The 22,564-nt window shown below is 36.2% G+C and overlaps 1 protein-coding gene across 1 annotated transcript in view; it reads right to left on the bottom strand.

Annotated features, from left to right (window-relative positions):
• Positions 1 to 22,564, bottom strand: part of LOC146005499 (uncharacterized) — a 102,611-nt gene that overhangs the window by 39,866 nt on the left and 40,181 nt on the right. Inside the window, exons 10-15 of the mRNA XM_083144744.1 lie at positions 13,423 to 13,563; positions 12,644 to 12,772; positions 8,996 to 9,139; positions 5,948 to 6,076; positions 3,519 to 3,662; positions 2,826 to 2,969 (exon numbers count right to left, since the gene is read on the bottom strand). Of these exons, the coding sequence (XP_083000870.1) occupies positions 2,826 to 2,969; positions 3,519 to 3,662; positions 5,948 to 6,076; positions 8,996 to 9,139; positions 12,644 to 12,772; positions 13,423 to 13,563 (831 nt within the window). The remainder of the gene's footprint in view (positions 1 to 2,825; positions 2,970 to 3,518; positions 3,663 to 5,947; positions 6,077 to 8,995; positions 9,140 to 12,643; positions 12,773 to 13,422; positions 13,564 to 22,564) is intronic.

The following is a 22,564-nucleotide window of genomic DNA, read 5'->3' as shown; positions in this document are numbered from 1 at the left end:
AAAACTCAACCATTTATATGCCATTATTACATTGAGGACGTTTGAATTGCAAGAATACTCAACTCTATGGAAGAACGTCAACTTAATCTATGAATAAAGAGAAGAAACAGGTTTCTACAAAACATCATTTCTTTCTCTGATCACTCATAAATTGCTTCTATTAAATTTTTCTTTGTTGTGTATCTACAACTTTGTTTTTAATGTTTTATTTATATCATTTATTTTAAAATTATTATTGTCATATAATTTTAACGTGCCTCATGTTGGTCACTTCTGACAATTTGAAATATATGCATCATACACTGCCTTCCAAAATTTAAGCATGCAATGCAAATTTTCGAAAGCATATTTGAATTTGAGTGGCCAAAAATCGCTGCGGATGTAGATGTCAGTTTTTATGTGTAGCTTCCTTTTTGTAAGTACAGGGTGAATCATCTGTACCTAGGTGCTTAATCTTTGTTCTTGAAATAGCATAAAAGCGAGAATTTCGTGCAAGAATCATCACACTTTCATTGAAGATGCCAGCGTTCTGAAGAGTTTGAGGTGCATTTAAAAGCTGATACGAAGTGTTTATAACTTTTGTAGGATTAGTTTTGATAATATTCGTGTTTCTATGACAGAAAGAAGACGAATGACACATATTGAGTGCTGCCATGCTGTCGGACACATTGAAGCAGAACAGTCTATCAAAGATGTTGCTATTTTCTTTGGCATTGATCATTCGGTAATTTCTCGATTATGGTAATAATTCCAAACAAGTCAAACAGTTGTACGGAGACCTGTGCCCTGTCATTCAAGGGTTACCATCCCCTCTGATGATCAATATATTGCTATAGTGTGGAGTGACCTCCACAACTGTTACATCCTGGTTGCAGCGGCACTTGGTAAGACAATATCTGCCAGTACTGTGTGCCGAAGGCTCTACATGAAGGGATTGTACGCCCAACTACCACGTGTTTGTGTTGCACTAACCATCCAAGCCAGAGGGGCAAGATTAAAGTGGTGTCGTCAACAAGTCAATTGAACTGTCCCAGATTGGTGCAAAGTCCTGTTCATGGAAGAGTCCAGATTTGCCCTGGAATCAGATGATAAGCGTGTAAGGGTCTGGAGAGAATGAGGCACATGCAATCAGGCCATGAACATCATCGAACATCATGCATTCAGAGGTGGCAGCATCATGGTGTGGGCTGGAATTTCAATGGGATATCACACCGAGCTGCACATCTTTAAAGGCGGTTCTATGATGTCTGCACGTTATTAGGATGAAGTCCTAGACCCCATTGTGAACCTCTACGCTGCAGCAGTTGGTCCTGATTTCCTCCGTATGGAAGATAATGCCCGTCCCCATAGAGCCACCATCATTATTGACGAGTACCTGGAAAGTAAGGACATTTCTCGTATGGAGTGGTCGGCATATTCCCCCGACCTTAATCCCATTGAAAACCTTTGAGATGACCTCGGGCTACAGTTTACCTCCTCCAGCCAGTCTCAGACAGTTGGAAATTGCCCTAATGGAGGAATGGCCATTGCTCGCATCTGAGACGGTTGATCATCTCATTGAAAGCATGAAAAATCGTTGTAGAGTTTGTGTGAAGGTCTGGGATGGTCACATACCATATTAATGCAAGTTTTGTTTTGGTCACATACTATAAGTTTGGTTTGGTTTGTTTGCCTTTAAACATCATTATGCTAATGATCCAAATGTGACATCATATAACTTACGAAAAGTAAATATCTTTTTTTCATCTCTGTACACAATTCTTGTTTTCTTTAATACATAAACACATTTGCTACCTTCATGTGCAACTTTGCATTAATCAAAGATTTACTTTTTCATTTTTGTTGATTTTACCATCACGTGCTTAACTTTTAGAAGCGTGTTTATATTTAGTTTATTTCAATAAGGGTTGAATTTTACTGGATCTACTATATTATATTAAAACACCCATGGGGGAGGGCGAGGGTCAAATGCAAGTGACCTGTTCCCCTGCCTGATTTAGCACCACATGTCACTGGTTTAAACAAAAGAAAAATATCAATGAGGTATATATTTAAAGTTTAATTGATTGAACAAATGCTTTACTGATTTATGTTGATTATATCAACAATAAATATTATTTAATAAACACCTACGATCAATTAATAAAGTTTTCAAAATCTTTTCAAACTAACTCAACTAACTCTCTAGCCTTCTTAAACCCGAAGGTTTATGGATGCAGCAACACAGCTTTAAAATCTTTTCACAGCAGTAATTTATGAAATGTTGATTTGATTATAATGTAAAATGTTTTCTAAATAGGAAGGATTGAACTCTTCAAACATTCCCTTTATGTGCGATATAGAATGAGCCAACATAATTTCACTTACTTCTGCTGTTTGTAACTCCTAATATATACAAAAGACTCAGTTGATATATCACTTTCAATTAGAAATTATCCCTAAAGTAAAGAAAGAGGGTTGTATAGAAGTTTTTTTTTTTCGTTTGCAATTCAAAGGAAAGTTCAGAGTCAAGGTTGGTCTTAGTTTAAAATATAGCAATAGTCGACAGGTTAAAGAGTCGAATAAGGGTAATTTGTAGAATAGCTACTACTAACATTTCGATAATATGAAACAAACCTAAAAACAATTTTGGACAAAGAATGATCTTTAACAAAATTCGAATATTTTCTCACTAGTTATAAAGGTATTTTAAGGTACCAGTATATCATGGAGGAATTCTGGCAACAGCTGTTTGTTGTCAGAAAGTTCATATTTGTTAGGGTTATAACGGAAGAAAATATACTGTATTAACAATCTCTTAAAATTTAATAGACTATAATATTCACCTGAAGTGGGATCTGAGACTGGAAAGCATTGATGAGATTATTTGAATTGGCTTCTCTCTGTCCAGCAGCACATTGCTGATATTGTGGTGGTCTGGGCATTGTACTCCTCTCCATGCTCATTGATGGACATGCTGACATTGGTCGCTGAAAAATTAAAGTTTACATATGTGAAATGGGGTTAGCATATTAGTACTAGAGAAACAACTGAGAATAGTGTTTTATTTTTACAGGAATTTATAGGCAATGCAATTTTATATTCTATATTTACAAAACAAGTAATATTTGTAATTACATTTAAGCATGACCTCTTATCATGAGTTCATAACTGGTTATAATATATTTTATATCATTTACTCTAGGAAAGTGAAAAATGAAATTACTTTAAATTTTAAAATTCAAAGCTATACGGAAGCACCCAATTCAACCTTTGAACATTCACCATTTACATTAGTAGATGATGGTGAAGTTACCCATTTTTATTATTTATAAGGCAAGTAGGCTTATTTGCATGAATATATTGTTAGACCTTGTTCATTTTTACCATGTGCATGTTATTTTTACAGAAATATGTTTGATTTATTCATTTGTTTTAATATTATTATTTGTGCCAATTTTAAATTTATAATTTATAATTTGTGCTTAGGAAGGAAGAAAGGATGTTGAAGGAAAATTTGTTGATCAGGCTATGCTCACCTTTTGTGGAATCTGAAGCTGGGAATTATTGGCAAGATTATCTGTACTCGCTCCTAAAGCTTCTCTTTGTCCTCGATACTGTGGAGGTCTTCTTGATACAGTAACCATCTCCATGCTTCTTGATGGCAAAGCTGACACAGGTGTCTAACGAAAAAGTGTACATTTCAAACTTTTGATTACTAACAATGCATCTACTTGCAGATAATATTTAAATTAATAATTAACTCAAATTATTTATGAGGATGCACAACATATTCAGTGCTACAGCAATCATAGGAGAATGGCATTATCTTCTTAATTTTATAAGAAAAATATGTGATTTTAGTGTCAACGTCTGGAGTACAATAATGTAAAAAAGGGTAAAGTGCTCCCCTGTGCATAGCACCATGCCCTGAAGGCATATAGGGGGTGTGGGGGTAACGCCCCACACTTTCTTGATCCAGTCGTGAGTGGGGGTGATGTGATCAGCATCACGCCCCTGACCGCCTTTACCCCCCAGGGTTTCCCCCAGGTACCCATGTTATTCGATGCTGGGTGGGTGCCGGGGCCGCTTCCATCGTTAGAAAAGTTCCCGGATTTGAACAGGCCGGGGATCGAACCCGGGACCTTTAGCATGGTAGTCAGACGCGTTAACGACTGAGCCACCGCGGCCAGTACAATAATGTAAAATTAAAAATTATATTGTTGATACCAAAAATATATAATATCCTGTTCTTCCATAGTAAGGGGTGTATGGAGGAACCTTCTGGTAAGAAACCCGAAAGTCAACATAACATCCATGTAGTACATGTTGGAAGCTGTTTGTTGCAGGCAAACGAGAGTCTGATGCATGAATCTATGACCAGGACATTCTTTGTGGGTTGTGCTCTTCTGTGTTTGTCCTTCTGTGTGTTGAGTGCTCCTTAAGAGCCTGAGCTTATAAATTAACCCTTACTCTCCCGATGATACCATAGATACCATATGGTATCATCAGAATAAGGTAGTACTGCCCCAATGATACCATATGCTATTATGGTGCTGATTACAAAATGAATGTGCATGTTGGACCTTCATACTCTTATGTTTGGATGGAAACCCTGACACAGGCCTGGAACAAGGCTGAGAAATTCACATTGATGACCAACCTCCCCCCTCCCCCTTCCCCATCCACAACATATCCATTCCACATTTCCGAGCAGAGTTTCACATTTTGCCTCATTATTCAACTTGTAGGCACCCAGGAACATGAAACATGTTTCATTCTCTTTGGAAACGTCCATTCTTTAAAAGAAAACTAAGGTTTGTGCCTTCTCCCCAAAACAGCGGGAGAAGAGGGGGCAAACTCCAGATTTTTATGTTTTTTGTCCATTGAAATTCGGATGTCGCATCCCCAAACCCCCTTCCTCTGTTCGGCGTTCTGAATTGTATATGGTTGCATGCGCTGATGTTTTAGCTGAAAAACAAAAGTTATCCAAAGTAGATTGCTCCCATAGTACCCGAGTTATAACAATTTTTCTCCAAAGAGTATTCGAATTTAACATTCCTTCCGAGAAGCCCAGGTGAGAACAGGGTATTTCCGTAAACCTGCTCGGGAGTGCAAGAATATTGTAATCCTCACAGACAGTATATTTTTAGTTCTTGCTAAGCAATGAATGTACAAACGAATATTAAAAATTGAGTATGAAATTTTTAACAAACATATTTTATTTTCTTGTAAGCTACATGTCTTCAATTTTGCTCTAGTTAAGGGGCATATCCCCATATTGTGTGATGGACAAAAATAGTCCATGTGCTGAAGTGCACATAATATAAAAACCAATCAATCAATCTTTCAGGGAAGCTTGTCCAATGTTCAAATCTTGACTTATAACCTTTGTTTATTCCAGCAAAAAGAACAACATTTTAAATTTAGAAACAAAAATATTATTTTTGCATTTAAAAAAGTGCCACTAGGACTTAAATCTTAGAACCAACCTGAAAATATAATGATAGATTATTACATTTATACAATTTTGCACAATATTGATTGGCCATGTAGGTAAAAGTCACAGTGTTTCTAAATTGAATGATGAGGAATGCGCATGCACACACACACACACACACACACACACAAAATATACATATATACACATTAGCATGCAAAGGATTTTTTGGAGCAAGGTAGAATTGTAAAGCTGAATATTACATAGCTACATTCTAAGGGGAATGGGATATACTACAAAGTATTTTATGGTGTCATGTTAAGATGGTAGAGGAAGCATTTACCACTGAGTTCTTCACTGCTTTCATTCGAAAACTTTGATTTTTTCGAGTAGTGGACATTTTCACAGCCTTCTTTAATATGGACAAGTTCACATGAATCAAGCTATGTATTCATGCATGTGTGTTGCAAATAAGATGTACACCCTATTTTGACATTTGCATTTTCCAGTTCATTAAATCTCACTCACTTGTTGTTGAGTATTACTGGTGATATTGTTTGTTGTGGCTGTTGAAGCTTCTTCCAGTCCTGGATAAGGCGAGGATCTTGGTAGAAGGCTCAGTTCATTGCTTGTTGATGGAGAATCTGTCAGAGGACTCTAAAGAAGAGAAGTGAACATAATAAAACTTTCAATTGTGAAGAAGCATTTTATTATAGATATGGTCGTTAGTAGTCATTTGAATGAAGGTTCATAACCAGTGGCGTGTGGTGCTAAATCAGGCAGGGGAACAGGTGACCTGCACTTGCCCCTCCCCTCCCATACCTGTCGTAATATAATACAGTAAACCAAGTAAAATTCAACCCTTGTTGAAATTAACCAAATAAACATACGAAACATATGTTAAAAATTTTCAGAAGTGACATACATGAAGCACGTTAAAATTATGAAAATGCTAATGTTAAAGCAAATATGATATAATGTAAAGAAAACATTAAAAACAAAATTGTTGATGCGCAACAAAGGAAAAATTAATAAAAGCAATTTATGATTGATCAGAAAAAAAATGTTTTGTTGAAACCGGTTTCATCTCTCCATTTGTAGATTAAGTTGACATTTTTTTTCCCTAGAGATGGGCATTGTAATTCAAACGTCCTTAATGCAATAATTTCAATCAGATGGCCGAGTTTTTTCATGACGTCCGCTAGATTTGTAGAAATTGTGACAAAATCCGAACTGTTCCAAACTCCCTCTCGGGAACAAACAAGGACAACAAAAATTTGCCACTGGAAGAGTATCCAGTTAATCATTTTACAGAGTTGTAGTAACTTGTTTGAAAAATGCCTTGTGTACGATTTCGTTTTAGTTTCTAATTAGGTTAGGATAGGTGTATGTCTGCTGTCTTTTCTGTAAAGTTCAATGTACTTAGGGTGACCAGACGTCCTCTTTTATCCGTGACATGTCCTCCTTTTTAGGTGTCTGTCCGGCGTCCGGGCAGATTTTTTAGAAATCGGTAAATGTACTCCTTTTTCGGAAAGATTGATTGATCCATTGAGTTGGTGTTTTAAGTCCACTTATGCACAGTTAGGCTAATTGGGACTGGACCTACAGTTTAAAGTTGGATCCGAACCACTATGCATCTCCACCAGGTATCGAACCCGGGGCCCCTTGATTACAATGCGACGACGCTACCACTACCTCATCGGAGAGGCCCCTTTTTCGGAAAGAGTGCAGCATCGACTATAGCGAATGTGCTGCACAGGCAATGTATCAATACCGACGATCATAATTTGCTATTTTACATGGAGCGCATGATCAAGTTTTTCTGAACGTGTCATCATCATTATATTTCTAACTTGTTGCTTCTCCTTCTGAGGGAGCCCCAGATTGGCTGCGGGAACGCATAGTGTCTCTGCAGTTCTGTTTAGAGTCATACATACGCAATACAGAAATGCATAGTGAGAATTTTGATTATTGAATAATAGTTACTTTTACTAAAGTGTAAATTCAACAATAAAAGCATGAAAATATTAACGTTTTAAGGATGGAAGAATCAAACATGAGGCAGAGTGTCAAGTAGGCGTACACAGGGCTGCAATTGTGTTCTGGTGGGACGGAACGGTATACAGTATACAATATATATCATAATTGCAGTTTTTAACTTTCGTTTTAAAAGTTGTGCAAATGCAAAATTTGTAATTGGGGCTCATTTTCAAAGGTGTTTGCATTTACATCTTTGGTTTTTCATAAGTCCATTGCTGTTTTCATTCGAAAACTTTGATCTTCTCAATATTTGTGGAGGGGCTGCAGCCCCATCAGCCCCTCCCCATCTGTGTCAGCGGCTGTCACATTTCCCTGTTGAAAGAGTGCCAGAAATGTTCGCATCATTAAAATGTTTCTTGTTCAAACCTAAACTACCTACAATTTTAATTCTGTGGCTGAGCCGTGAGCCATTCTTCCGCAGCGTCCATAACAGCAGCATTTGAGGGAAAATGCGTCCCCTTGAGGTGCTCCTTCAACTTCGGGAACAAATGAAAGTCACTAGGGGCGAGGTCGGGTGAGTAGGGAGGGTGTTCCAACACATGGAAACCAGCAGCATGGATTACGGCACCAGTAACATGGCTTCTGTGTGCTGGAGCATTATCGTGGTTAAACAGCACTTTTCGCCGCAACATCCCACGCCGTTTCTCCTTGATTGCTTTGCGTAACTTAGGGATTAGTACTGCATAATAGTCCCCAGTAACAGTGTGTCCCAGCAGGTAGTCAATAAAGAGCACACCCTTCGCATCCCAAAAAATTGTGGCCATAACCTTGCATGCTGATGCTTGCACCCTGAATTTGCGGGGGGAGGTGAATTGCTGTGCTGCCACTCCATATTCTGTCGTTTGGACTCGGGATCATAGTGGTGGAGCCATGTCTCATCAACTGTCACAAATCTATCACAGAACTGCTTCAGGTCTGCCCCCATCAGCTCCAAACTAGCCCTTGAACATTGAACTCTGTCTTTCTGTTGTTCACGGGATAACATTTTGGGGACCCATCGCGCTGACACCTTTCTGAATCCCAAGTGTTCATGCACAATGGTTTCCACTGAGCCTACAGAGATGTGCATGATGTTCACATTGAGAAAGATAAAAATTGATAGAGATTTAAAATATAACCTTTATACTAATTTATGCAGGCATACTGTTTTGCAATGTTTAAAGTGTATATTATTTTGTAATGTACGAAATTTTAAGGTTTCAGTATTTAAGCAAAATATAGGAAATATTATAGACAGTGCTGCTTCAGATGCCACAGAAACAGCAAGATAACCAGTCATATAGTATTCTCTTATATGTTTCTCCTAAAATAGGAAGCTCATTGGTGCAGAAAACTCTTTCATCTGTTCATAGAATGTGTCACTATACCACAACCAAGAGAAAACACATCTTTTTAAACTTAAGGTCTCTGTCAGCAAAACTTTTGTTTGTGTGACTCATTCAATTAACAGAAATAAGTTTTTGAAAGTTCATAATTATTGCACTATGAAGGAAGAAAGAAAACTGAAGGAAAACTAGTTCATTAGGCTTTGCTCACCTGTTGTGGAATCTGTAATTGTGAATATTTGGCAAGATTATCTGTACTCGCTCCTAAAGCTTCTCTTCGTCCTTCATAACATGGAGGTCTTGTTGATACAGTGCCCTTCTTTGTGCATCTTGATGGGATAGGTGACAGAGGTGTCTAAAGAAGAAAAGTGTACATCTTGAAACTTTCAATTTCTAACAATGCATCTACTTGCAGAAAATATTTCAATTAATATGATATGATTTATTTCATTCCTTTGACCACTGTACAGTGGTTGTTTTCCACACATGGTATGGAACATGTCAGTTCATTAGATTATTGTTAATAATTATTTTCAAATAGATACAAGCATATATGTGTGTGAAGATATAACATTTAAAAAACAGTGATTACATTATAATTTATTTGATTAAGGATTCTTGGAGTTTTCTTTTTTTTTTGAGCCACCAAAGGAGCTTACATTGAGATCTACTGAGTTGAGTACTGCAATTTTCCTTTGTTTATCATAAAATTCTATGATTCCCTCTTCCAAATAAACATAGCCAGACATTTCTATCACCAACGGTTACCGAGTTATTCACATTTCTTATTGGCATATTTCCACACTGTACATATATGAGGTAGCTGATTGCATTGTTTTTAAGGTCACTTGGAAGGTTATTGAAACAGTGAACAGATATGTATTTTGGTTCTTCCTCAAATAATGTGGTGTTGTGTGATGGTATTGTGAGGTTGCTGCCATTCCTTGTGTAGTATTTATGTGAGGAGTTGTTACATTTCAAGGAATCATTTAAGTCTGTTTACATACATCAGCAGGTGAAGTATATACAAGCATGCTAAGTGTAATATGCCTAAGTTTTTAAACAGTTTTCTGCAGGTTGTATTTCTCTTAGCTCATACTATTATTCTGACAATTTTCATTTGCAGCACAAAAAATTTAATACTCTTAGTGGTATTTACCCAGAAGATTATACCATATTCTAATAAAGATTGAAACATGGTGAAATATAGTGTTTCAATGTTTCTAAGTTTGATGTTGATTTCAGTGCACTAATGGCAAATATGATTTTGCCTAGTGTTGCAGAAAGGTGATCTATGTGTGTGTCCCATTTTAAGCTTTCGTGAATCCATACTCCCAGGAATTTGACTGTTTTAACATGATTTACTGTCTTATTACCGTTACTTCATTTATCATTTTATTCCTTGTTTGATGGAAATTGACAGCAACAGTTTTGCTACTGTTTAATATGAAATTTTTGTCAGAAAACCATTTGCTCAGTTTGATTGTTATGAGTTTGATATTAGAGTTTAGGGTTTGTTCATTATCACTGGTGATTGCTACACTGCGCAAAGAGTGGTTTTTGCTGAATTTAAATTTAGTGGCAAAATATTTATATATATTAAGAAGAGTAATGGTCTGATAATAGATCCTTGTGGAACTCTGCTTGATATTGTGCAGGGTTTTGAGACAAAGCTAGATTGTACACCCTCTTCCTTTCTGTAGATAATCTCAACTATTTGCATACGATTGCTAAGATAGGATGTGAACCAGTCATGCACGATGCCTCTTATGTTTTATTTTTTCTAATAGTTTTCCACATTTCTATTGAAATTATTTATGAAGGTACTACAGCAATTATGGCATAATGACATCAGTCTTTAATTTTACCAGAAATGTACAGATATAAATATAATTTAGACTCAACATCTAGAGTACAATAAGGTAAAAATAAAAAATAAAAAAAATGTTGATGTAGAATAAGTAATGTATCATGTTCTTTCATGGTAAGGGTGTGTATGGGGCAACCTTCTCGTAAGATAATAAAAAGTTAACCTCACATCCATGTAGTATACCCTAGTGACTTTTTCTTGCAGGTGAATGAGACTCTGACGCCTGGACCCAAACCTTTATGGTTTCTGCTGTTCTCTGTTTGATGTGTGCCTCTTAAGAGCTTCAGCTTATAAATTAAGTAAGGAAATTGTAGTCATCAGAGACAGTATAGTTTTAGTTCTTGTTAAGCAATGAATGCATAAATTAATTTTAAAAAATTGAGTAAGAAAGTTTTTAACGTCCATATTTTATTTTCTTGTAAGCGACATGTTTTGAATTTTGTTTTAGTAAAGGGGCATATCCCTGTAATGTGTCATGGACAAAAATAGCCTATGTGTTGAAGTGGCCAAAATATATATATCAAAAAACAAAACAAATGGTACATATCCGATATCGCCCGAACAGATTTCTTCAAATTTACAGGAGAAACTACTTACTGAAATCAGTTTCTGTAACATTGTCGAAGTTCTTGGAGGTATTTTCTTTTGCGGAAACTGAAAACTTCACCATAGAATGTTGTAGAACAAGAAATAATCACTTGTTATGTAAGGAACTTGCATTTTCTGTAACATTATGCCATTGTTTCCATTATGTATGTGCAGATGGTGCGAGCGTCGAAAGTCACGCGGTCTTGCCAGTGTTTCCAAACATGCCTTTTTTTTACAAGATTTTTTTAACTATGCTTATCTAACCTAACCCAACCTAACCTAACCTTGCTGGTAATGTTCTGTGGGGTTATCGTGAATGGTTTTTTGGCTATCTGTCAATGTTCATGGGGCTATCCGTCAATGGTTTCTGATGACATAATGAACACGAAAGTAGGTATTTTTTGGTTAAGAAGGTTGAAACACTGCATACCCACTCCAAATCGACAAAACACAAGCATGACGCACGATGATCCATGACTAGTGCATGCCATTTTGACTGTTACCCAAGCAGAACAAGGAAGAAAAATAATGACTCGTAATATAAAAAGTTGACACTATTTTATGGAAAAAGGCATAACTTCACCTTAAAGAATCTTCCGCAATGCAGAATAGGTAAGTATCAATGCTAAAATTAAAGAAATAAATGAGTGAGAGGTGTTCGGGCCTTATCGGATAATTAAAAAAAAAAACAATCAATCAATCTTTCAGGGTAGCTTGTCCAAAGTTCAGTTCATATATTGACTTATAACCTGATAAGTTGTATATTCCAGAAGAATGAACAATGTTTTAAAGTTAAAGAAACAAAAATATTATTTTTGCAGTTAAAAAAGCCACTTGGACTTAAATTTTGTAGAATACTGATGTAGAATTAAACTCAAAATATAATTGTAGATTGTTACATTTATACAACTTTGCACAATATTGATGGGCCATGTAGCTTAAAGGCACAGTGTTTCTAAATTGAATGTGGAGGAATGTGACCACACAAACAAAGATATACATACATATATTACTATACACAGGATTTTTTTGGAGCAGTGAAGAATTGTAAATGTGGATATTACATAGATACATTCTAAGGGGATGGTATAACAGGCCATGCCATAAAGAATTTCAAAAATATCATTTATAACCTTTGTTTATAAGTTGTTCAAAGACAAAAATGGTGACCTGCTGCATCTTAAGATGGTAGAGGAAGCATTTACCTCTTTGGTTTTCCTGAGTTCTTTACTGCTTTCATTCAAAACTTTTGACATTTTCGAGTGTTTGACATTTTCACAACTTTCTGTAATATGGACAAGTTTACATGAATCAAGCTATGTATCCATGCAATTATGTTCTAAATAGGATGTATACCCTTCTTTGATATTTGCAATTTCATGTTCATTAAATCTCACTCACTTGTTGTTGAGGATTACTGGTGAGATTGTTTGTTGTGGCTGTTGAAGCTTCTTTCAGTCCTGGACAAGGCGAGGGTCTTGGTAGAAGACTCTGCTCATTGCTTGTTGATGGAAAACCTGTCAAATGACTCTAAAGAAGAGAAGTGAACATAATGAAACTTTCAATTGTGAAAGAGCATTTTGTTACAGATATGGTCATTAGTAGTCATTTGAATGAAGGTGCATAACATATTGAACCTACAGGAACTTTTATTTATTTTACAGGAAATATGAACTTATATAATTTTATAGTGAACACATAGGTACAGTAACAAAGTCAAAATCAAAATGCATCTGTTAATGCAGTATGAAATTTGAAGCCTGTTATTACATAGTTGCCTCCTGTTGGCAATATGTTGGCAATGTGTCCAAAATTACCATTAACCAACATTGTGATTTTACTTTTACCCAACCACTTTGAGTATCATTATCCTAACATTGCACTAACGACATCTGGTTGCTGGGGATTGTAGAATCTCGTTGAGCAGGAGAAAGGTTGTTAGAAATGTAAAATATAACTTTTATAAGAGACAATTCTTCCATCTAATCATAAAATGTGCCGCTACTATATTTCCAAAACCAGAACTACTATTTCTTTCAATTTTATGTCTCTGTTTGCAAAACTGTTGTTTGTGTGACCGATTCAATTTTTGGAATGAAGTTTCTGAAAGTTCATATTTGTTGAGCTCATGAAGGAAGATAGTAAGCTGAAGGAAAACTAGTAAACCACCCTTTTCCTACCTCTTTTGGGATCTGAAGCTGGGAATCATTGGCAAGATTATCTGTACTTGCTCCTAACGTTTTTCTTCGCCTTCGACACGGAGAATTTCTTGGTAAAGCACCCATTTCCTTGCTTCTTGATGGGAAGGCTGACTTAGGTCTCTAAAGAAGAAAAGTGTACATTTTGAACTTTCAATTGCTAACAATGCATCTTCTTGAAGATATTTCAATTAATATTTCAACTTGAATTATCAGTACTACAGCAATCATGGCAGAATGGGATTATAAAACACAGAGATATAAATTCAATTTTAGAGTTAACATCTAGAGCATAATAAGTTAAAATTAAAAATTTATATGTTCATGTAGTACAAGTAATAATGTATTGTGTTATTTCATGGTAAGGAGTGTATAGGGCAACCTTCTGCTAAGAAATCCAAAAGTCAACCACACTTCCACATAGTACATTTTGGTAGCTGATTCTTGCATGCAAACAAGATTCTGTTGCCTGGACCCATGACCAGGATAATTTTTTGTGGGTCGTGCTATCCTGTGTTTGTCCTTCTGTGTGTTTAGTGCCCTTAACAGCCTCAGCTTTTAAATAAGGCAAGGAGATTTTTATTCTTCAGAGACAGTATAATTTTAGATCTTGTTAAACCATAAATGAATAAATTACAAATGAAACCTTCATTTGTTTTTGTTTCTTATCCAGTAGATTTCTGTATGAAGGGTTGCATAAGTTTGCTGCCCTTTTGCTGATCTACATATATTTCCAAGTCAGAGTAAGTTCCTTTGTACCTCAAGAAGAATAAGTATTTGAGGTCAATGTGCAGTTGCGAAGGCCTTCGAATTTTTTTAATGGGGGGATTTGCTCTGCTGTGAAAATCAATAGGTGGGGGATGCATAGGCTGATCCAAAATTTATAGAAATTCCAGTTTTTTAGAGTAAAGCAAGTTGCTCTGCCCCTTCCCTAGTTGGGTGCAAATAGACCTAATAACAACCCACACAAAGTTTGTTACCACAACATTTCTAGGCCATGCCTCACATAGTTTTATTTCTTCCATGAGGATAACATGCCTAAGGTCTAAATCACCATCCCTGAGACCTTCTGTAAACAAACGGTCTCACCGATTCGATGTATCACTCCGTGTCAGCTGATCCATGACCGCAATCATCTGCTGTTACACTCATAGTTCGCCGCACCTATTCATTTTATATAAGAGCCTCTGAATGTGAGAACCCGTTCTCAAAACATCAGACGAATATGCAGCCGCATACATTGTTACTCTCCCGGTCATTCTCTCTTTCATAACCCTTAAAACTGCAGACACTGACACACCACTGCACTGGGATACCAACTTAACCACTTTATTTACTGGTTTCTCAGGATACTACTGACAGAACGTTACATAAATATTGAGTAGAATCTGTTTCTCACCCCTTTTCAAAGGCTGTCCTTGCTGGTGTTTTGAAAACAAGCTCGGAGTAAACGGAGACTTTCCCGCACGCATAGAACTCGGCATGTTATTTTTCTAAGGCTAAGTCAGGCAATATTACTAAGTTGCACTACTTCCTTGCTGTTCACATGATTATTTTTAGAAAATAACCAATGTTCTAAAATATCATTATGTACACAAATCTCTAAGCTCATTGAAAGTTATATTACTACAAAATGTTCACACTTATCTTGCCTTGCCATGTCACCAAGTTATTTTACGAAGTGCACTATATTTGGCGGAACAAAAATCGTTATTAGGATGCTTGTCAAAGTTTCCAACCGCAATAAATTTACGAACTTTTTGTCTTGTTTTGATCATCATCAATATATTTATTGGACTTACAGCAATGCATATGGCTGTTTACGCCCATTATATATTTTATTTGCATAAGATACAATTTACATAAAATGTACAAACAAATTTCAAATACACTCCTATCTATATCAAACCTTAGAAATATACATTACCATGTTATATCATTTTGTCTAAAAAATGCAAGTAAAATATATTCAAAGAAAGAAGCCAAATTTATGGGAAATGATTACTGGTGCAAAGAGTTAACCATAAAGGTGAAGCAATAAGTAAAAAAAGAAAGAGCATTGGGTTTAAAGTGAGACGTCATTTGCGGCAGCGTATCCCATACTACAAATTTGCCATTGTTTTACCTTACGTAATGAATCCTGTAACAACGCTGGATTTTCGTGTGGATTATTTTACTTCTATGAGTTTGCAATGCTTTCTGCATGCAGGTGGTTTTGTTTACAGAAGGTGTCAGGGTTTGTGATTTGAACTATAGAATGTAGGAATATCCTCTGTCTATAATCCTCAAAAGGTCTGAACACTTTATTTTTTAAAAGAACTTGATCTCAATGGTATTCGGAAGGCCATTAAGAGTCAAATAATTCACAAGTATATTCACTTCAGAAACTGATTTGAAATTTTGTGTTTTTTCGGTTCAGGTTCAGGATTTTCTGCTATGATGACTGTGTTTATAATTTATTTTTTTTTAAAGAAAGAAGGATACTACTCGTCACTGTTGCTACTCTTTTTCCTTCTCCTGCTTCACTATCACTTGAGGAGGCAAATAGACCCAGATCTTCACTGGCACCAGTGTCATTCTTCATAGCGATGACCCCACAGTATTGCGGCAGTTTACCTGCCAACCTTTAATTTGGATTCGGCACTACTATGAACATAAAAAATATTGAGCCTTTTGCTTGCTTGTTTGTAAAATTGTACTATGTGGGAGGAAGAAAATAAATACACCTAATTGGAAAGCTTCAAGTATATATTTTTTAATAAGCATTATCTGAAAATTATTCTTCGTTGCCTTTTCTTATTATAATGAAAAATTCACTAAAAAGTGTTTTTCTTTCTTTTTGCAAGTACAGGGAATTAACAGCACACAGCTCATATTCTACTGTAGATATAACATTGAGATTTTTTGTACTTGAAAATGGATTACTTTTGCACATCACATCTGTGGAAAAAGTCAAATTCAGATTTTAAAAATGGAAATTCTGTCAAGTCAATGTATTAGTGGTATTAGTGGTATTTCAATCCATAACATTTCATATTTATATCTTCAGTTGTTTCTGAGAAGTCACTGGAAAGACATAGTATGGATTGTTCATATGGACCAAAGTAACCACTACTACTACTAGACTTTTTTTTGGTGGAATGGGTTGGGTTTGTATTGGTCCTTCATTGTGTTGTGCCAACAGTTTTTCCAACACTTGCTCAAATCTGGCAAAGTGTGTCAAATTTAGTTTATGAAACTATTTTCTCCTGTTAAGGGTACATTCAAGAGTAGCTGTAAATTCTAGAATGTTAAATCAATCACATATGGTACAGTTTGATTCTCCTCATTTCAGTCTCAGCACATTCTCCAAATGTAATCTTTTGTTAATGAAAGTGGAAACTATTCTTAACTCTGACTATCCCCCTTCTCCATTCCAAGTTTCAAACTTATATCACCAGGGGTTGCTGAACTAGAGTGAGGAAAATGACAGCATGTAACCATACTATGTCGGTGCACCTGAAACTGCATGTGGTGACCGAGTTTCTAACTGCAGAAAATGTGTTCCCCAATTGACATTCATCAGAGAATGAAGGCTTTTTTATGGCAATGAATGTGTAACGTCAGTACTTGTGACGGTTGATATACATATATAAATATCATCCCGCCACAGTCACTCTCTTCTCTTAATATACGAGAGTGAGATATGTCACGCGCCGAAACAAGTTATGGACCGTTACGTAATGTTGCAAGTTGCGCAGCTTCTCGAGAGAGGCCGTTTGCTGCCTCGGCTCGTCATTCGCGCATGCGTAATACAGACTTGTCGTTTGACCAGCGGTGGGAGCTGAGAGAACGAACAGTCACGATACAGATCTCTTACACGCGATACCCACCACAGACCAGGATTTACGCCAGCCGGAGCGGAGAGACGACAGGTACATATAGTAGTTCGTGAAACAGGTGCCCGACCTTTTTGTCCTCCCTTCGTTGCGTATTTGGCATGGCATATTAGCTAACGTATACGTTTGAGCTGCCATATCGTCCTAGTCATCAGGACTTTTGCCATATTACGTAACGGGGAAGGAGGAAGGTCAATATGGGGCTTTGTCAAATTCATTCTCGTAACTCGCGTACACGACTTGTGTAGCAACAGATTAATCCTTCTAAATTGTTGAGTCACTTGTGTTGAATTAGTTATTACAAAAGAAATCAAGTAGATTAAATTATTTATTTTTTGTCTCTCCACTCCGTAACCGGCTGGAATATTGCATCTACCTTTTTTTTTTAAAATAACCTGATCAGTAACTTGTTTCGGCACCATCTCAAATACTCTTTCCATAATTGTTGGCACATATTTCAAAATGGGTGTAACTATTTATATTTATTTGTTTTAACGTTTGATGAAGAATTGGGAAGGGATATAATGCGTGTATATACGAACTAAATTTTGGGGAGAGATCATTGTTATTTATTGTAAGTTGTTTAAATGGGATTCATTGAAGTGTTACATTCCGCATAATTTAAAATATTGAATCTATTGTACTGATCAACTTACCGTTACCCTTTTTACAAAAACTAAACTGTTTATGAATTAAAGTTTGTTTGAATAGAGTATAATTTGTGATCAATCCAAGAATAGACTAAGTGGTTATTCTTTTGACAAAAAAAAAAAAAAAAGAGAGTGGACGTAGCTTTATCTAGTGGATTAGAGATAAATTAACTGGGTTGTTTAGGGGCGTACGTAATTTTCTTGGGAGGGGGAACTAGACGATTCCCCCACTTCTCAAGAAGATAGCGTTAACCCAGCTTGCATGCACTCGGCGATTTAAGTTGTTTGTGTCCTGGAGGAAATAAAAAAAAAAAAAAAATCGATCCACGAAGTTCGGGGTGCCAAACTGGGCCGGGCGAATTAACGATACTACGGTAGCAGGATCTATATCATCGTACGCTTCAATATTGCCTTTTTTTGAGAATTTTGCTATTGGGTAGCAACAGTATTTGGAAAATTGAAGCGTAACTAATGAAATAAGTAGTATTCGCCACAAAAAGATGGTAGCAGGCATGGAGAACTTAAATTGCGGAGTGTAATCTTTAGTAAACTTTAGTTTTTTTTTCCAGCTCCTTTTGACAGACTTATAAAATTGATTGTTATTTGTAACCTTACTACGTCATGTCTCAGTTTAAGGGCTTTGTTCAATTAGATCCTACAACTACTCCTAAGCGGCCAGATTATGTTAAAATGCCCAAAGTACTTTTTACCCCACCCGCTCAAACAGGTGTGGATAAATCAGACATTGAGGACCCCAAAGAGTCGGGATTCAAATCATCGTTGTCAAATAAAGTAATGTTACGCAATTTGGATGCCGATATCGATGCACTGTCTTTATGTAACGGAGAAGATAGTAATAATTTATTCTTCTTCGTCTTATCAGTTCAGCTGATTGTCAGCGTAAATATGTACCCGGAATCACTAATTTTGACGAATGTCCTCAGGAAAACGGGGGGAAATCTCAAAATGTTGTGGCGTGAGGCTTTGGCTGCAAATGCATCGTGGTTTGCATTAAAATGTCAAATTTGGAAAACGTTAGTAACTTCTAATATCCTTACCCTTCTTATAAATTCTAATGTTTGTAGATTTCAAAAAACATCCGAAACGCTATATTCATTTGCTTCAGCTATAGTTGACTGTGCTAATGCATCAAATATTATATGGGAGGAGTCTGTTTTGATTCAGACCATTTTACAAAATCTACACCCCACCACTCGTGGATTTTTGTTGTTTAAACCAACACCAACTACCCTTTCTGAATTACTTGCATTAGCTCAGGAAATTTCCCCATTGGAGCGGAATTTTTCACGCGCTCCTGTAAATGATGAAAGGATGGATTATGAGAATCATAGGTTGATGGCGACAACTTCAAATCAGGTCACAGGCAATATACCTACTTCTAGTGTTTCTAGACTTAATAAGCAATGCTATAGATGTTTAAAATGGGGCCATGTTAAGACTAACTGCCGTGTTAAATTACCGGCCAATGTACGGTCCGGAGGTAAATTTAATCAGAACATTAATAATGATCGTAAACAATCTGAATATCATGTAAACAACTAATAACTTTAGGCATTAGACGTATAATGTCACCTTCTGGTAGAAATGTACATGTGTATATGTTAATCATATGGTATTCTTCTTCTTCTTCTTTCCTATAATTCTTGTTTTTCCTTCTTTTCTCTTCTTATTAGTAATTTTTGGTTTGTATTTATTTTCATATTATCATTTCGTGGAGAATTGTACCGTGATGACCTACTACACCTATTGAGCATATCGACATCTTCATCGAAGTGCCCTGCTATCAGATTCTGCCTTCTTGCCTGCAGTCATACGTCACCGTCGTCTATCTGGAGATCTTCGCTCATCAACTGCACTAGAAAAAATGGATTTAAATTTTCTTCTACACAGATCGTCACCTCTGCATCTCTTTGAACCCTGATGGATAAGGATTCTAGTACGGATACTTGGGATTAGTACCGATTGACTCTGGTGTTCCTCAGGTATGTTTTGCAGATACTGTTTTACGACGAAGAAGAAATTACGATACGTAAGATGCACATTGTGACATACAAAAAATTTTTATACCGCATCGTGACCTTAGTGTACTGCCTGAAATGCCTCTAGTGATGATACTTCCCTTGAGGAACATGTATTGAGGTATCTCAATTGTTACAAAAAGAAATTACCTTGTTCAACAAGATGGAATAGTTTAAGGATTCCTTGGGATTGGATTATATACACGTCTTGCCTTGTAAATGTATGAACTGTATTGGATGTTCCCGATTACAGGATTAAAACATTCCCTTTTCTTATATGGAAATTTTCGTCGAGTTTTTCTCTTCTTTGTGTACCTTGTGCAGGAAGCATAGGGATTCTTAGAAGATGATTGTAATTATATATGAACATTTATTAGGATTTCTGTCACCAGGAACTTGTATTGTGCGAAATCATACGATATATTGGGTAAAATTTATTTCAACACCATGGAATTAATGGGATGTTATAAAGTTGAAATATATTTGTAGTGCAGAAACTTTGTTAAAAAGCAGGACACCTTCTTTAATATTTTTTTCAGTGATATAATGAAATTGTGTGGTGTTATATAGGTGTTCCTCATTGAAATATATAAGTGGGATATATATGTATGTATAAATATAGGCTCAAAATGCCTCTTATTATTGCCAGTCTTTCATCATAAGTGTATTATAATATATTCATTGTCATTTATATCTTGGGATACATTCTCCAATATTTATTCAGATTAACCATATGATATTATTTTAGTCTTGTCTTATAGACTTTTAGACATATTTATTAAAATGAGTTACTTGCTATATTTGCGGAGTGGATCTCCTCTAATGCATTGTTGAATGGTTGCCACAAGATTGTGTATATTTCTGTATTATTAGTGGCTTGTATTTAGTCATGAATTGGACCTCATTTGTCTATATATATAATTAATTCAATAATTATGGGTATCAAAAATTTTTGGGTTTTGTAGTTCATTATGGGAGTAATTAGAGAAAATTTGCAAAAAACCAAACAAAAAAAACAAAAAACAAAAAGAGTATATACACATATATAAAAAATTACTTGCTGCAATTTCAAGAATATGTATTTAGTGGTTTTAGGGGAGTAATTTTATGGTTGTTTATTGTTAAATTTATGCCTGTGTGACCTGGATTTTTCGGAGCAGAGGGAGGTTGTGACGGTTGATATACATATATAAATATCATCCCGCCACAGTCACTCTCTTCTCTTAATATACGAGAGTGAGATATGTCACGCGCCGAAACAAGTTATGGACCGTTACGTAATGTTGCAAGTTGCGCAGCTTCTCGAGAGAGGCCGTTTGCTGCCTCGGCTCGTCATTCGCGCATGCGTAATACAGACTTGTCGTTTGACCAGCGGTGGGAGCTGAGAGAACGAACAGTCACGATACAGATCTCTTACACGCGATACCCACCACAGACCAGGATTTACGCCAGCCGGAGCGGAGAGACGACAGGTACATATAGTAGTTCGTGAAACAGGTGCCCGACCTTTTTGTCCTCCCTTCGTTGCGTATTTGGCATGGCATATTAGCTAACGTATACGTTTGAGCTGCCATATCGTCCTAGTCATCAGGACTTTTGCCATATTACGTAACGGGGAAGGAGGAAGGTCAATATGGGGCTTTGTCAAATTCATTCTCGTAACTCGCGTACACGACTTGTGTAGCAACAGATTAATCCTTCTAAATTGTTGAGTCACTTGTGTTGAATTAGTTATTACAAAAGAAATCAAGTAGATTAAATTATTTATTTTTTGTCTCTCCACTCCGTAACCGGCTGGAATATTGCATCTACCTTTTTTTTTTAAAATAACCTGATCAGTAACTTGTTTCGGCACCATCTCAAATACTCTTTCCATAATTGTTGGCACATATTTCAAAATGGGTGTAACTATTTATATTTATTTGTTTTAACGTTTGATGAAGAATTGGGAAGGGATATAATGCGTGTATATACGAACTAAATTTTGGGGTGAGATCATTGTTATTTATTGTAAGTTGTTTAAATGGGATTCATTGAAGTGTTACATTCCGCATAATTTAAAATATTGAATCTATTGTACTGATCAACTTACCGTTACCCTTTTTACAAAAACTAAACTGTTTATGAATAAAAGTTTGTTTGAATTAACTAACTCTAACTAACTCTCTAGCCTTCTTAAACCCGAAGGTTCATGGCTGCAGCAACACAGGCCTTCCATCTGTCCCTATCTTGAGCAAGATCTATATACTCTTTTCCATCCCTACCGATTTCCCTTAGGTCCATCTCGACGTTGTCCCTCCATCTTCGTCTTGGCCTTCCTACTGGTCTCTTACTATCAGGTTTCCCAACAAGAATCCTGAAAACTCCTCTTTCCTCTCCCATTCCTGCCACATGGCCTGCCCACCTAAGTCTTCTTGATTTAATTATTCTAATAATGTCTGGACATGAATACAAATTATGTAGTTCTAAATTATGTAACCTTCTCCACTCACCTGTCTCCTCATCCCTTTTAGGTCCAAATATTTTCCTAAGGATCCTATTTTCAAATACTCTCAAT

The sequence above is a fragment of the Lepisma saccharinum genome, chromosome 23 (genome assembly GCF_977018435.1).
Source record: "Lepisma saccharinum chromosome 23, izLepSacc3.1, whole genome shotgun sequence".
Lineage (NCBI taxonomy): Eukaryota > Metazoa > Arthropoda > Insecta > Zygentoma > Lepismatidae > Lepisma > Lepisma saccharinum.
This window is presented reverse-complemented; position numbering and strand designations above follow the sequence as displayed.